Consider the following 13,036-nt stretch of genomic DNA (forward strand, 5'->3'; position numbering starts at 1 on the left):
CCAGTGTCTGTGGCTAAGGCTGTTGTTCCTGTGCACACTGATCTTTAAAGTAGCACCATGGAAAATGGTCATTTGGCAGTATTTCCTGGCCAACTGCTTCATCCCTGGTCTAACTTTTGTGTTTTATTGCCCTCCCCCCCACCCCCCGTTGTACTGCTTCCTTGTGGCTAGGAAGTATTTCCCACCTTACACCATGATTCTGGCTACTATTTAAATTTGGATGACTCTCTTACTCTTGTTTATTCATTCATTCATCAAACGTTTATCGAGAGACTGTGTGCACTGTGTGCACTGGGAACTGTTGCATGCCCATCTCTTAAGTGTGGGATGGTGTGCTGTGGAAGTCTTGGTTTGTCTGCCACTTTGCTAGGTGGCTGCCAGCTCTGGGTATTTTTGAAAGGGGTAGCACCCCAGCAAGATGCATAATTCAGGAACTTTCATTATATTCACCTGACTTTTTCTGAGGAAAAGGGGGAGAGTCACATTTCAGGGCCTGGCCTGTTCCTTGGGCAGATGAAGGAAGTCGAAACAGGTTGCCATTTGTCTGCAAAGAGCCAAGGAAAGTGGACTTGGGCTCTGATGGGTCTTGCAAAAGAGGATCATGAAAAATAAAACCAGCTTCTGCAGAGTTTACACCTCACCTCTAACCTGGGAGAATTAGAAAGGAAGTGGAGGCCAAGGCCATAGCAGACCAGTGTCCACTCCTCATCCCTGGCCCAGGTCAGACCCTGGGGATCTGCTCCTTTCTTAAGAAGAGCCCTGAATCTGAAGGGAAGCCTTAATTGAGTCCTGAAAATGTAAGACATGTTTTCTAGGCTGAGCACATCATGGTGAACTGTGTAGTTGAAAGTAAAGGAGTAAGAGAAGAGGAAAATGGCACAAAATGGCCCTCCCTGGGCGTTGCAGCTGTTCATCTGTGTCATCATCATTCTCATCCCCGCCGACCGTCTCACAAAGCCACAGTGCAGCGTAAACCCCGTTGCACTTAGAGTGAATGGGCCATGGAGGCCTGCACGCTGTTGCTCAGCCATAGTGCCACACCTTCTCACCTCATGTCCTTCACCTTTTGCTACTTTGTCTTTTATAGTTCTTCAGACAGACTTTTTGTTTTTCACATTTTTGTGATGCATTTTCCCCACATGTTCCCTCTTTCTGGAAAGTTTGTCTCCATTGCTATCTCCAGGGATCTTGAGACTGTCTTCCTTAACATTTAGATCCTCCGACACACAGCTCTTCACACAGTATTTCCCTGTCATTTCTCAGCATGATTGCAACTATGTTTTGATGTCTGCTTCTCCAACAAACCCTGTGAGCACAAGAGATCATGTCTGTTTGTCTGTCTGTTGCCTTCTACATGTGTTTCCCCACTGAATGACCAGAAGGAGCAGCAATCTGTAAATTATTAGGGTATGTGGGGAGGAAGCAAGCTTTAACCTTTTAATTCCTGAGCAAGATATTTTACTATTTTATAGACTTACACATTATTTTTAAGGGATTCTCTGAGGCGGCATTTGCCCTATTTATATTTCATATTTCAGTTTCTGTACATGCAGTGGACAAATCTTGCTTTTCTCTTTCCCTTGCAGAATGAAATGTCCCTGGCCACTCAACAGCTTTCTAAGCAACTGCTGGCATATGAAAAACGGGTAACTGGATATTTATGTGCCGATTCGGTGTTCTGGACTCTCTTACATTGAATTCTTTTTTTTTTAAGATTTATTTATTTATTTATACGAGCACTGGGTACAGTCAGAAGCGCGGGAGGGTGAGAGAATTCACCAGAGAGCAGAACAGGCAGACTGACGAAATACACTGCTGAAGGGAGCAGCGGGTGCTGCAGGAGAGGTCTGCGCGCCATGTGGGACCCTTGCCGGTGGCTGGGGATCGAACCAACATTGCAGAGGCTGCGGGCAGCTTCGTAGCCCTGCGCTCAACCACTGCGCCACCAGGGAGGCCCTTACATTGAATTCTTATAAAGGAATTCTTAGAAGCTCCCTCCCTCCTTCCCTCTCTCCCTTCTCTCTCTTCTTCTCTGTCTTCCTCCCTCCTGCCTTTATGCCTCCTTTCCTCCCTCCCTTTTCTTTTGTCTTGCCCTTTCCTTCCCACTGGTAAATTCTAACCAGTTACTAGCCAAAGTTTTTATCATTTGTTCTGATAACCCACAGATGTAATTAGCTGTCCTTGAGGGTTCATCTGCAAGTGAGTCACTACTAACATTCTAGGAAATAAGCCCCACGATGCCATGCTGTCTAGATAAAGGGTGAAGGCCAAAGAAGGAATCGCGCAGAGAGGGCAGTCACGTGCAGTGCTGGCAGTAAGGGGAAAGCTCTGGTTTTCTGTGCTTTCATACTTGTCAGGTATTGGGAGAAAGGCAGTGAGGTGGAGGGCAGTGTGTGGTGGGAGGATGCTGTAATGCTGAGCTCCTTAGTTAACACCCAGTTAACCCCTGGCTTTTTCATTCTTTGGTCTTAGAATTTTGCCCTTGGAAAAGGTGATGAAGAAGTAATTTCTACACTCCACTGTTTTTCCAAAGTGGTGGATAAGGTAAGAGTGCAACTGAACAAAATGTGGTTTGATTCTTTTTTTTTTTTTTTTTTTTTTTGTGACCCACTTTCCATTTTGAGATAGCTACTTAAATGTCCCAGTAGCCTGGGATTAAAAAGCCTAGTCCTGCTACTTATTTGCTGTCTGGAATGGGAAATTTATCTGCCTGTCTGGAAAATGAATAGTACCCAACTCGCAGAGTGGGTGAGAAGTAAATGCTATAAAACATAGAAAACTGGCACATAAAATGTGTTTAAAAATGGTAGTGCTGATGGGAATAGTTTTATTTCTTCTACCTAGACCATTTTTTAAGTTGACAGGAGTTACTAAGGCCCTGAGGTAGAAGAGGAGAAAGACTGAAGTTTTAAAGCAATCTGGTAGGGAGGACCACATTGAACACAGTCCTCTTGTTCTTAGAAAGGTCAGGTCTTTTTTTTCCAAAGAAAAGACGCACCTGAAATTTGGCTGAGTAGTTTTGGTAGGAAGCATTCTCTGTCCAGAGTGATTCCCAGGACCACAGCTGGCCGTGGGTTAGTAGGTACCCAGTAGGCCTGTCTTTCGAGTGTGATTTCAGCCCCCTCTGAAGGTGACAGAGCTCATTGTGGCTTGGGGTCACGGTGATCTGTGTGCCCCACTGACAGTGAGCTGTGCCCACTGCGTGCACATCAAGGTGCTCTCCACACAGGCAGGTGTGTCTCAGATTGAGGCTAAGAACCACAGTTTACACCAAAACAAACAATACCTCTGGACCTTGAGTAAGTTTGACTGATGCCCCCATCAGTTATAACCTTGCAACCTTGCAGTTAGTGCTTAATACCTCTAGGCCTGTATTGTTGACTGCTTTATGAAGGGTATTTATTTGCTACAAGCATCTGACTGAGCTCTTCAACAACACAAAAGTGTTTAGCGTGATCTCTTGGTGAAAAAAGGCAATGTCAGTGATAGTGGATGTGATTTTCTTCAATAGATTTCTCTTTCTTTCAGCTTAATGTTCTCCATACAGAACTGGCTAAACATTTGGCAGACACAATGGTTCTCCCTATTATTCAATTTCGAGAAATGGATCTTACAGGTAAAGTTCAGTGCCAGTTATCTTCAAAATATTGTTTAATAGTGATTCTTCCTATATTAAAATTTTTTTCAGTGTGTGGGTCATTGACAAATGCCTCCCACCTTTTTTTGAGTAGTTCAAATAGCTAACTTTTTTTTTTAAAGATATATTTATTTATGTATATAAGAGCTGGGGTACAGGCCAGAGGTGTGGGGGGTGAGAGGATTCACCAGAGACAGAGTGGGGAGCAGAACAGGCAGACTGACTGAAATACACTGCTGAGGGGAGCAGCGGGCGAGACAGGAGGGGTCTGCCTTACCATGTGGGTTTCTCCCTGGCTGGCTGGGGATCGATCTCATGCTGCAGAGGCTGCGAATTGCTTCACAGTGTGGTGCTTAACCCCTTGCGCCACCAGGGAGGCCCTCAAATAGCTAACTTTTAATGAATCCCCTCTGTATTCTTGGCTCACCTAAAGGAGGTCACAGCTAATAAGAAAACAGTCTTGGAAACACATCATTGTAATGTGTGATGATGAGGGCAACAGGATAGAGATATACAAGAAATAGAGTCAGCACATAGAAAAACATGATTACCCTTTTGGGGACAGGTTGCCTGGGAAAGTTTCCTGGAAAGGGTTATCTCTGAACTGGGTTTTGAGAGATAACTAAGTATTTAGAGCCATCAGACAACAATAGGAAATAAAAGAAATCCGGAAGGAAATGTAGTGCAACTGTTACTTGCAGAGGATGTGACACTATACTATATAGAAAACCTTAAAGATTCTATCAAAGAGCTATTAGCAACAATGGATGAATCCAGAAACGTGCCAGTTACAAAAACACAATAACCTGTTGCATTTTTACATGTGATGAATGAGAAGAGAAATGAAGAAAATTCCATTCCAGATCACTTAGAAAAAGCAGATAGCTCAGAATTAACCAAGGACATGATGGATTTAACACTGTAAACTCAAGACTTGACTAAAGGATATACGTGAGGACATAAGGAGATGGAAAGACATTCCATGCTCATGGATGGGAAGGCTCAACATGATCAAAATGACTATCTTACCAGAAGCCATACAACACAGTCCTCATCAGTATACTAACATATGCTTTCAAAAAATTGAACAAAAATATTGATATTCATCTGGAACCATAAAAGGCCTCAAGTACCACATGTAATCCTGAAGAAAAAAAAAGAGAAATGGTTGCATCACATTACCTGACTTGAAATCCTACCATGAAGCCACAGTGGTTTCAATATGCTACTGGTGACTTTACCAGGTGGTAAAATGGCAACAATAGGACATTTCTAGGTTCTGGGTATAGTCGGCATTCTGAGGAAAGATAGATTAAAATTCTCTACTTCGGGCTGAAAAATCAGAGCTTATGTTTGTCCTCGAGGTCGCGATGAATAGTACCTGACCACCATTCCTTCGGCCCATGTGTCCAGTCCTCTCCCTCACAGACCTCGAATGCTGTCTGGAGAGGACTGGCTGCATGGCCGTCAGGGTCCCTGAGGGGGTGTAGTTGAGACCAGGCTTCCTAGCCACCAGCAATGACTGAGCACTTGAGGGAGTGTTGGCAAAGCCTTCTACACATAAACTTTTATTTTCTTGGGAATTCATAGGCTGTAGTGTGGCGTGTCTTAATTTTCTTGCTCTGAAATGTTTACTTTCTCTTGTGCAGAAGTAAGCACCTTAAAGGATCGTTTTGGACTCGCCAGCAATGGTAGGCATGTCCTCTGTTCTTGGTACGTGGGTTTAGTGATGCATGTGAGTTTAGTTTGTCTGTGGGCAGAGACACTGAATAAATGTTTTTGCCTTTCAGCCCATCTGGGTGCTAAAATGTCTCTTTATTTTTAGAGCATGACATCGCAATGGCAAAATATAGCAGGCTTCCTAAAAAAAAGGAGAATGAAAAGGTAAGACTGTCTACCTTAGATGTTGCTTGCCACTTAAGCTCCTTTTCATTTCCTCTTGTTAATTCATAGTATTGAGGGTGTGTTCATGATTTTTTTTCATAATTTAAAAAATATTTATTCTGAGTCTCCTAAATAGACTTCCCTTTCATATTCTAGCTTTTCACACTGGTTAATGAACACCATCTTGGAACTGTGGTAGAATTTTCAGGCAGGATTTTAGCTTATACTTGCTACCTCATATAGTAATCAGACTCACAGCCTTAGGTTACTTCAATTCCTTTTCTTTGACTGATTTTTTTAAGCTCACTTTATTATACATAATATTGAATATTTTCATTAACTTTTTACTTCTATTACATGATTTCCTTGGGATACAACCTTATGAATAAACCAAAATATATGTGGCTGACGGTCATACTACCATATTGTTTTCCATGCTGACTGGAGCATGTCATAATGCTGCTCACAGAAGTATTGGTTTCACCTTAGTGCCACTTCACAAGCACTGAAATTCTGTTACTTTGGTGTTTTTAATTTGGATGTTTAAAAAATTTGAGGTGAAACCTTACCTAGTTTTATTATATTTGCACAGAAATGGTTCTTGTAAATAAACAGATGTTTTGAAGTTGCATGCTCTTACAGAATTACCATGGCAACTAGATAACCTTAAGTTTTCCTTTCACCTCTTGCTCAGGTGAAGAATGAAGTTGTTAAAGAGGTGGCAGCTGCACGGCAGAAGCAGCACTCCTCGGCCCTTCATTATTACCGGGCTCTCAACATACTGCAGTACTCAAAGCGTATGGCCGTGATGGAGCCCATGATAGGCTTTACCCAAGGACAGGTAAGGCAGACCCTTCCAGGAGGGTGAGACCTAAACCAATCTGGAGACCAGCAGGGTATTCTGGGAGGTAGCCCTCAGGAGAAATTGAAGCAGCATCAGAGAAAGAAACAACGGACAACTCCCTGGAAACTTTCTAGATGCCACACTGGAGAGCTTCCAGGTGGACAGATCATCCTGAGCTGCACTTATGAGGCCACCTGTGCAGGAAGTAATGGCCCTGATCCCAAGCCTCCTGTGGGGAGGAGCCCTGGCCTTTTGTCTCAGATGCAAGTGAATGCTGGGCTTGGTCCAATTTTCTGAGGAAGAGCTGACTGCTGGGTTGGTAGAGCAAGGCTCACCTCCCAAGACAGCGCGTTCCTCTGCTGCTGTGTGGGAAGGCTCACCCTTGACTGGGGAGTCTCAGGTGATACGTTGCCAGGTTATTGCCAGCACCTTTGCATCTGGGCTGTGAAGGATGTTGTTTTGTGGAAACCCTGTATTGCTTCTCTACCCCTGTTGGTGGTTTGCAGAACATTTGTCAACAGGAAAGCTCCTTTCAGGATGGGCTGTGATTGGGTCTCATTTTGGCATCTGAGAAATGCACCTGGGAATTTTCTTTCAGTTCGTGATATAGGGACAAAGGAATGTTAGGAAGCAAAATTGGACAGGAAAAAAAATCAGAAAATTTTAAAACCCCTCCACGTGAGCATCTATAACTTTTATAATACAATTTTAAAATATATTTTTAAAAAACAGCATCAGTTTCCTTTAGGGAAAAGGGGAACAAAAGAGGATCTTTAAACATCCAAGCTCAATTGTCTGTCATCTTCCGAAGGCTGTTATACATTGTTGAGTGGTGAGTACACTAAAGTCAGCTTATGCTTACAGAGGTATTATATAAATAGGGCAGTCTGACTTTTCTGCATCTTCTGAGTGAAACTGGGCTAAACCAGAAAGTAGCACTGTCCAACTGTGGGTTTTGGTCCTCAGCAGACCTTTGGGTGCTTCTTCAGAAGGACCTGTGCCCCCCTGTGTGTACTTGCTCACTTTCTGTTGCCCTCCTCTCTTTGGATTCAGTATTGCACCTCTGCCCTGGCACATGTCCTAGCTTTGCTAGCAAATGCCAGTGTGCTCTGTGCTCTCATTAATGACTCGTGTCATGTCTGTCCTCCCTGGAATGAGCTGTTATCCTTGCTTATTAGAAGTCTGGGTCGGGGAGGGTCCTGCACCCAGAGTCTCAGGAGGAGAAGCAGCTCCAGGCCTGTTTGGTCAGTGCCTGGAGAGCCTGGTTGGTTTGAGGGAGGAGCCTCCCAGGGCCTAAAGGACGGGTTTAATCCAGGCTGCTTTCATGCTCACTGGTGGCCACGGGCTCCACCACCTCTCCTGCTCTTTGTTAGTGAATGTTGGCCTCTGGGGAGAGGAGACTGTGAGCGGTAGCACAAATGCTAGGAGAACAAAACAGCGCTCACTGATACTGTTGGGTGGCAGCAGCAGCGTTTTGAGGACTGAGGATGGTATGTTTTATTTTTCATGTGGAAAATTGCAAGACACAAGACCAGATAGTCCATCACCATCAGACTTTTACAATCCTCATGGAAACTGGTTCCTTCGCTTAGACAAGGTTTAACCCCATGAGTCATTTTGGATGATTACAGCATCCATTCCCCATCTTCCACATCAGCCCTTTCAAATCAGTGTTAATTAAGCATCCACCTTTGTAAGCTCATGGTCAGATGACCATTGTACTTCCTGTTGTTGTCAGGAACTGCTTTACGTGGCATTCCATTGAATCAGACTTCTCTGCTTTACATGGCATTCCATTGCATCAGACTTCTCCATACCACCCATCCTAGTGGAGGTTGTTTGACTCCATCTCTGCCTTCCTAGGCCCTTGACAAACAGGTTTCTAATTATATCATGATTCAGTCCCATGCCTGCAGACAGACTGAAGTTTTGTCATCTGTGTACAGGTTTATGAGTACAAAAATGAGCTCCAGTGTAGTATTCACAGAAGTAAGTCCTCTGTAATATGGCTATCAGGCCCAGTATCTGATCCTTCTGTTTGTCCATCAGATTTCCTTAGGGACTATGTGAGCCCCTATCCTAGGAGTTTACAGAATAGTAGCGAAACTGAGACATGAACTTATAGTACACAATCCAAGGAGTTTTGCTTGGGGAAGGTGAGGGAAAGCCATCCTGATGTTTGTGTCCTGAGAATGCAGAATGCTCACTTAACACACCTTGATATTTAACAGTCAGGGATTCAGAGTAGCATTTACAGTGTTGATCTCTATGTGATTCAAAGAGCATGAGGACAGAGTATTTCCCTGTGTGTATATTACTTTGCATTAGGATAATTGCCATCATCTGCTTTTGTACTGTGAAAACTCAGGACGTTGGTGTCCGTCTTTCCCAGAGTGTCTGGGAACAGATGTAAAGATGTCAGAACTGTGCTGAGAATACCAGCTGTCCTTGGGGTGAGAGGTAGATTTCTGTGCCCAGCACCCAGGTCTGAGATGAGCTGGGCTAACGTGAGGTAACAACCACTTCCAAACTCAATGTTTTCTCTTGTTCTTCCTGACTAGGCTTGGGCCTGTTAACTCTGAAGTCAGCCATGTAAAGTAGAGCAGTTCATATCCCACATTCAGATTTCTTAAAATCTTGGCTATAGAAAAAATGGAAACTTGAGCTTTTCAGGGCAGGATGGTTGCAGATGTCGGCCATGTACAAAAATGTTCCTTTTTCTCTTTCCTGTAGTTTCTGCCTGTCAAGGCTTGTCAAGGGGCCCAAGTAAGGACTTCCTTCTCGTCATTGCCCAAAGCTAGCGAGCACTGTTTCACATTCAGACTGTGCAGACTGTGCAGTCCTCAGATCTCCTGAGGACACTAACCCTGGGGCAGAGTGCCTGCCTTCCGGGATATTGGCAGCAGGAGGTCGTCCTCGCCTCCTGGGGCGTCTATACCGTGTAGGTGCCTGCTGTCTCCTTTACACACGCAGTCCCCTGTACGTTGATGTCAGGGTTGGAAGAACCTCGGCTTTCCCTCTGCAAAGTGTGCCTCAGCCATGTCACCATCCGTCCAGCTGTGTTCAGAGCCACTTCAGTGGCTGCATCTTCCTGGGGCCAGACCAGTCATGTGCCAACACCAGTTTAGCCCCTGGAAATGCAAAGGCAAATAAGACATACCTCTTGCCCTCAAAAAACTATCACACAAGAAAGAGACTGATGATAATAATATCAAAAATTGCCACCAGTAGTAATTATCGATGCACCTGGTATGTTCCAGGCACTTCACCTGCTTTGCTCCCATCCATTGCTGCTTCAGCCAGGTACTGGTTTCACCGTCTCTCACGTACCAGAGTCCTTGGGGCTTTGGAGTGACTCTCAGTGGTGTGGTGAGGGCTCCAGAGATGCAGCCGGTACTGTGGCCAGCAGGGTGGGCCACTTCCAAATGTTGCTCTCACATGAAATGAATTATTCGTTCACCTTTTCTAGATGATTTTCAGAATGTTGCAATTATATCTTTCAGATTAACTTTTTTAAGAAGGGAGCAGAGATGTTTTCCCAAAGTATGGACAGCTTTTTATCCTCTGTTACAGACATGGTTCACAGGTAATACCACACTCCAGTTTGGGTCTTGTGTGCCTTTTGCCATTTCTGCAAATTTACCTCTGGGGAGGTGAGGGAAGGTGCTGGCTGTAGAGGGTCTCACAGAGCTCCCAGAACGCTGAGAAACAGCACCCTTCTGAGCTGCCAATATTTGGGGCTAATGTGGTTGAAAAGTAATGATTTCCTCAGTCCCTGATTTGTGTGCAGCTCAGAGGCCTATCCATTATATGACAAGAGGAAATAAGATTAAAAAAAACAGGGATACTGCCACATTAAATCCAAATTCTTGCTCACCTTTTGTTAATACTAAAGTTTCACATGGTATAAGCCTGTGAGTCCAACTTAGGTTTACTGAGAATTTACTAGATCTCTTTGCTTTTTTTTTGAAAGCTCGTTGGGTTCCTAGCCAGAAGTGCTGCAACTTTTCAGGAGGCTAATGATAATAAACATTAGTTTATAATAGGTAAAAGAGGCATTTGACCTTTATTGAATTAATTTAACAAACTGCAGTTTAACCTTGAAAATGCTTGTCTTTGAAAACAACGTTCAGACTGTCCTGACCACATTTGATGCCGAGGTCACTGGCCCCTTGACCTCTCTTGTCCACACTCACCCTGGCGAGCCTGGAGGAGGTACCAGGTACCCAGGCCCCTCTGGCTGCAGGCCTCTTTCGTAAAGACCAAGAATACTTGCTGCCTTGAATACTTCTCATGCTTTCTGGAGCATGTAAATGTGTCTCTCTGTATGTTGAGAGTCGGTAAGAAAATACACAAAATAGAAAAAAAGAGCTGTTCAACTTCTTGAAGATGTTGCATTTCAAAATCGCTTCTGAAGGCCATGCAGTGGAATTTATTTAGGCTGAAGTCCACCTGAAATGCTCTGAAAGTAAAGCATGAATCCCACGAAAAACCAGAGCTAAGCATTCATACAAATCCAGGGGAGAGGTGTAGTTTATGAGGGCAGGGACTCCTTTCTGAAAGTCACCAAGCTGGTTTTTTCCTGATGACTGGTATCAGTTTGTGGAGCAGGTTGGATTTATAATTATGCTAGAAGGCGATTTTCAAAATCTGATTTTGGTTTCTTACCTTTTCGTTCAATTGTTAGCCACTGGGGAGGTGAGGAAAAGTAAAAGGAGGGGGCCTATTAAATTGTCACTTTAGACCCCTTTCTGCCTTGTCTTTCACTGTCTCTTTTTCATCCTGTTTTAACTTCAGAGTTCCATGGTCCAAGACACTGTGACCAAGACCATCACCACTAGGTGGGGTGCCTGTGGAGACCTCAGTCTATGGGGAGAAAGGACAGTTGCCTATTATAAAGCTAAAGTACCTGGGTTTTTCATACCTCAGTGCACAGACATGAAAACCAGAGCCCACTTACTTACCCCTCATGTGGCTGGGGTGGCCGTTGGTTGGCCGCCCGCCATACAGCTGTTTGTCTCGCACAGCTGTGTGGCGTTCATAGAAGGAACAGTGTTGCCTTTGACTTTGTCAGTGTGCTTTAGTACCACTTCTGGGTCATTTTCCCATCTCCAGTGGCGTCCCCACCACGCTGCCAAAACCAAGGTGGGAAGCGGTGTGCTAGTACAGTGGGAAGGGGAGGCCACAGGCGGACTGACAGATGTTTTCATCTTCCTTTCTGGCACTTTCTTCGGCTCCTGCACATGAAACCCTTGAGGATAGACTCATCAAAGCTTTTCTCCTAAAATTTGCATCAACAGTTGTGAGCATGCATCCTCCCACGTCAGCAGAGAAATCGTTTAGCTGGGTTCAGGTATCCCCAGTGGCAATCCTTACATCCCACTTTAGAACAGCAGGCACACAAACACCTCTGGTCACACAGACTGCAGTCCCCATGGCCTCTAGCTTTCAGGACCTGAGTTAGAGGTGGAGTGGCGATGGGGACCCTGCAGCTTTCTTTGTGGGCCCTCAAGGGACAGCCCTGCCATCTGCTGCTCTGCAGTACTGCACTGGCCCATGAGGCGTGACTGACCTGTGACTTTCTGTCTCAAGCATCCAGGTGAACCTGGAAGGTGAAGCTGAGAAGACACACATGTTTCTGCAAGAATTACTTATAGCTGATAAATCTGTTTACACTCCAGACTTTGACGTGTCTGCACCACAGATCAACAGGAACCTCATCCAGAAAGCTGGATACCTTAACCTTAGAAAGTGAGAATGCTGTTCCCTGCCTCTTTTTCTAAAACCTGTTTTCTCAAGGTGTGACTGCAGAGTACCTGTTAAGTGCCCTAATACAGGGGAAGAGCTCCCCATATTGCCCCTTCCTGCTGGGACACAGGAAGCCTCTGGGTTTAGATCCCAAACTGCACTGAGAGATGGGGCTTGAAACAGAATCGTGTTAAGAAGCCAGTATGTCAACTGCAAGGTTTGGCAGTTCACCCAGGCTCCATTTACCAGGCTGCTGGTAGATGGACTGCTCCCAGTGTCCTCATCCTCCACCATTGAGGGCTGTTATCTCACCCCTTCACTCTAGGTGGTGCAGGACACCCATCATCGAGGCGAGAGTGAGGGCCAAGAGGCCTTCAGAGTCATCTAGATGCTTATTGACCTAACCACATATTTAAAACTCAGGCATATAAATGTCCATTTTGAATGAGTGATAGGGTTTAATTGTGTTTGCAAGCGAGGGAAGTCATCGTCAGGTGTGAAGACTCTGTATCAGTGGACAGGCACCCTGACTCAGCTGGGCCTCCGTCACTTCATCCATAAAATAGAACTGATAATTCACCCACTTCATAAAGTCTCTACACGGGCTGGATGAGGTCATTCCTAGCAGGTAGTAAGCCCTCAAATGTTAGCTGTTACATTTTTACAGAAATTACTATAATTGTTGAGGCAGAAAACCTAGTGCCTTGCACATAGTTACTACACAGGAAATACTGCATCAAATAAAGTATTTGATAGCTCCCAAGTGGAGGCTCTGAGCGGATGAATCGCCAGCTGTGTTCTCACCAGGATAGAATGCCTCAACGGAATTGAGATCACAGGCAAATGTCCCCTCTAATCCATATGGATAGAAAACCCCAAAGTTCTGGGGTTATTTGCCAGAAACTGAATTGCTCTCTTATAAT

General features: G+C 44.7%; 1 protein-coding gene across 2 annotated transcripts in view; it reads left to right on the top strand.

Moving 5' to 3' along the window:
- The window catches only part of APPL2 (adaptor protein, phosphotyrosine interacting with PH domain and leucine zipper 2), a 41,534-nt gene that overhangs the window by 12,554 nt on the left and 15,944 nt on the right, over positions 1–13,036 (top strand). For both annotated transcript variants that reach the window (XM_037513722.2, XM_037513721.2), the window contains exons 3-10: positions 1,587–1,646; positions 2,473–2,544; positions 3,529–3,616; positions 5,287–5,328; positions 5,463–5,521; positions 6,216–6,362; positions 9,869–9,951; positions 11,958–12,116. In XM_037513722.2, the coding sequence (XP_037369619.1) occupies positions 1,587–1,646; positions 2,473–2,544; positions 3,529–3,616; positions 5,287–5,328; positions 5,463–5,521; positions 6,216–6,362; positions 9,869–9,951; positions 11,958–12,116 (710 nt within the window). The remainder of the gene's footprint in view (positions 1–1,586; positions 1,647–2,472; positions 2,545–3,528; positions 3,617–5,286; positions 5,329–5,462; positions 5,522–6,215; positions 6,363–9,868; positions 9,952–11,957; positions 12,117–13,036) is intronic.

This window comes from Talpa occidentalis, unplaced genomic scaffold (assembly GCF_014898055.3).
Source record: "Talpa occidentalis isolate TD23 unplaced genomic scaffold, MPIMG_talOcc4v2.1 talOcc4.16, whole genome shotgun sequence".
Lineage (NCBI taxonomy): Eukaryota > Metazoa > Chordata > Mammalia > Eulipotyphla > Talpidae > Talpa > Talpa occidentalis.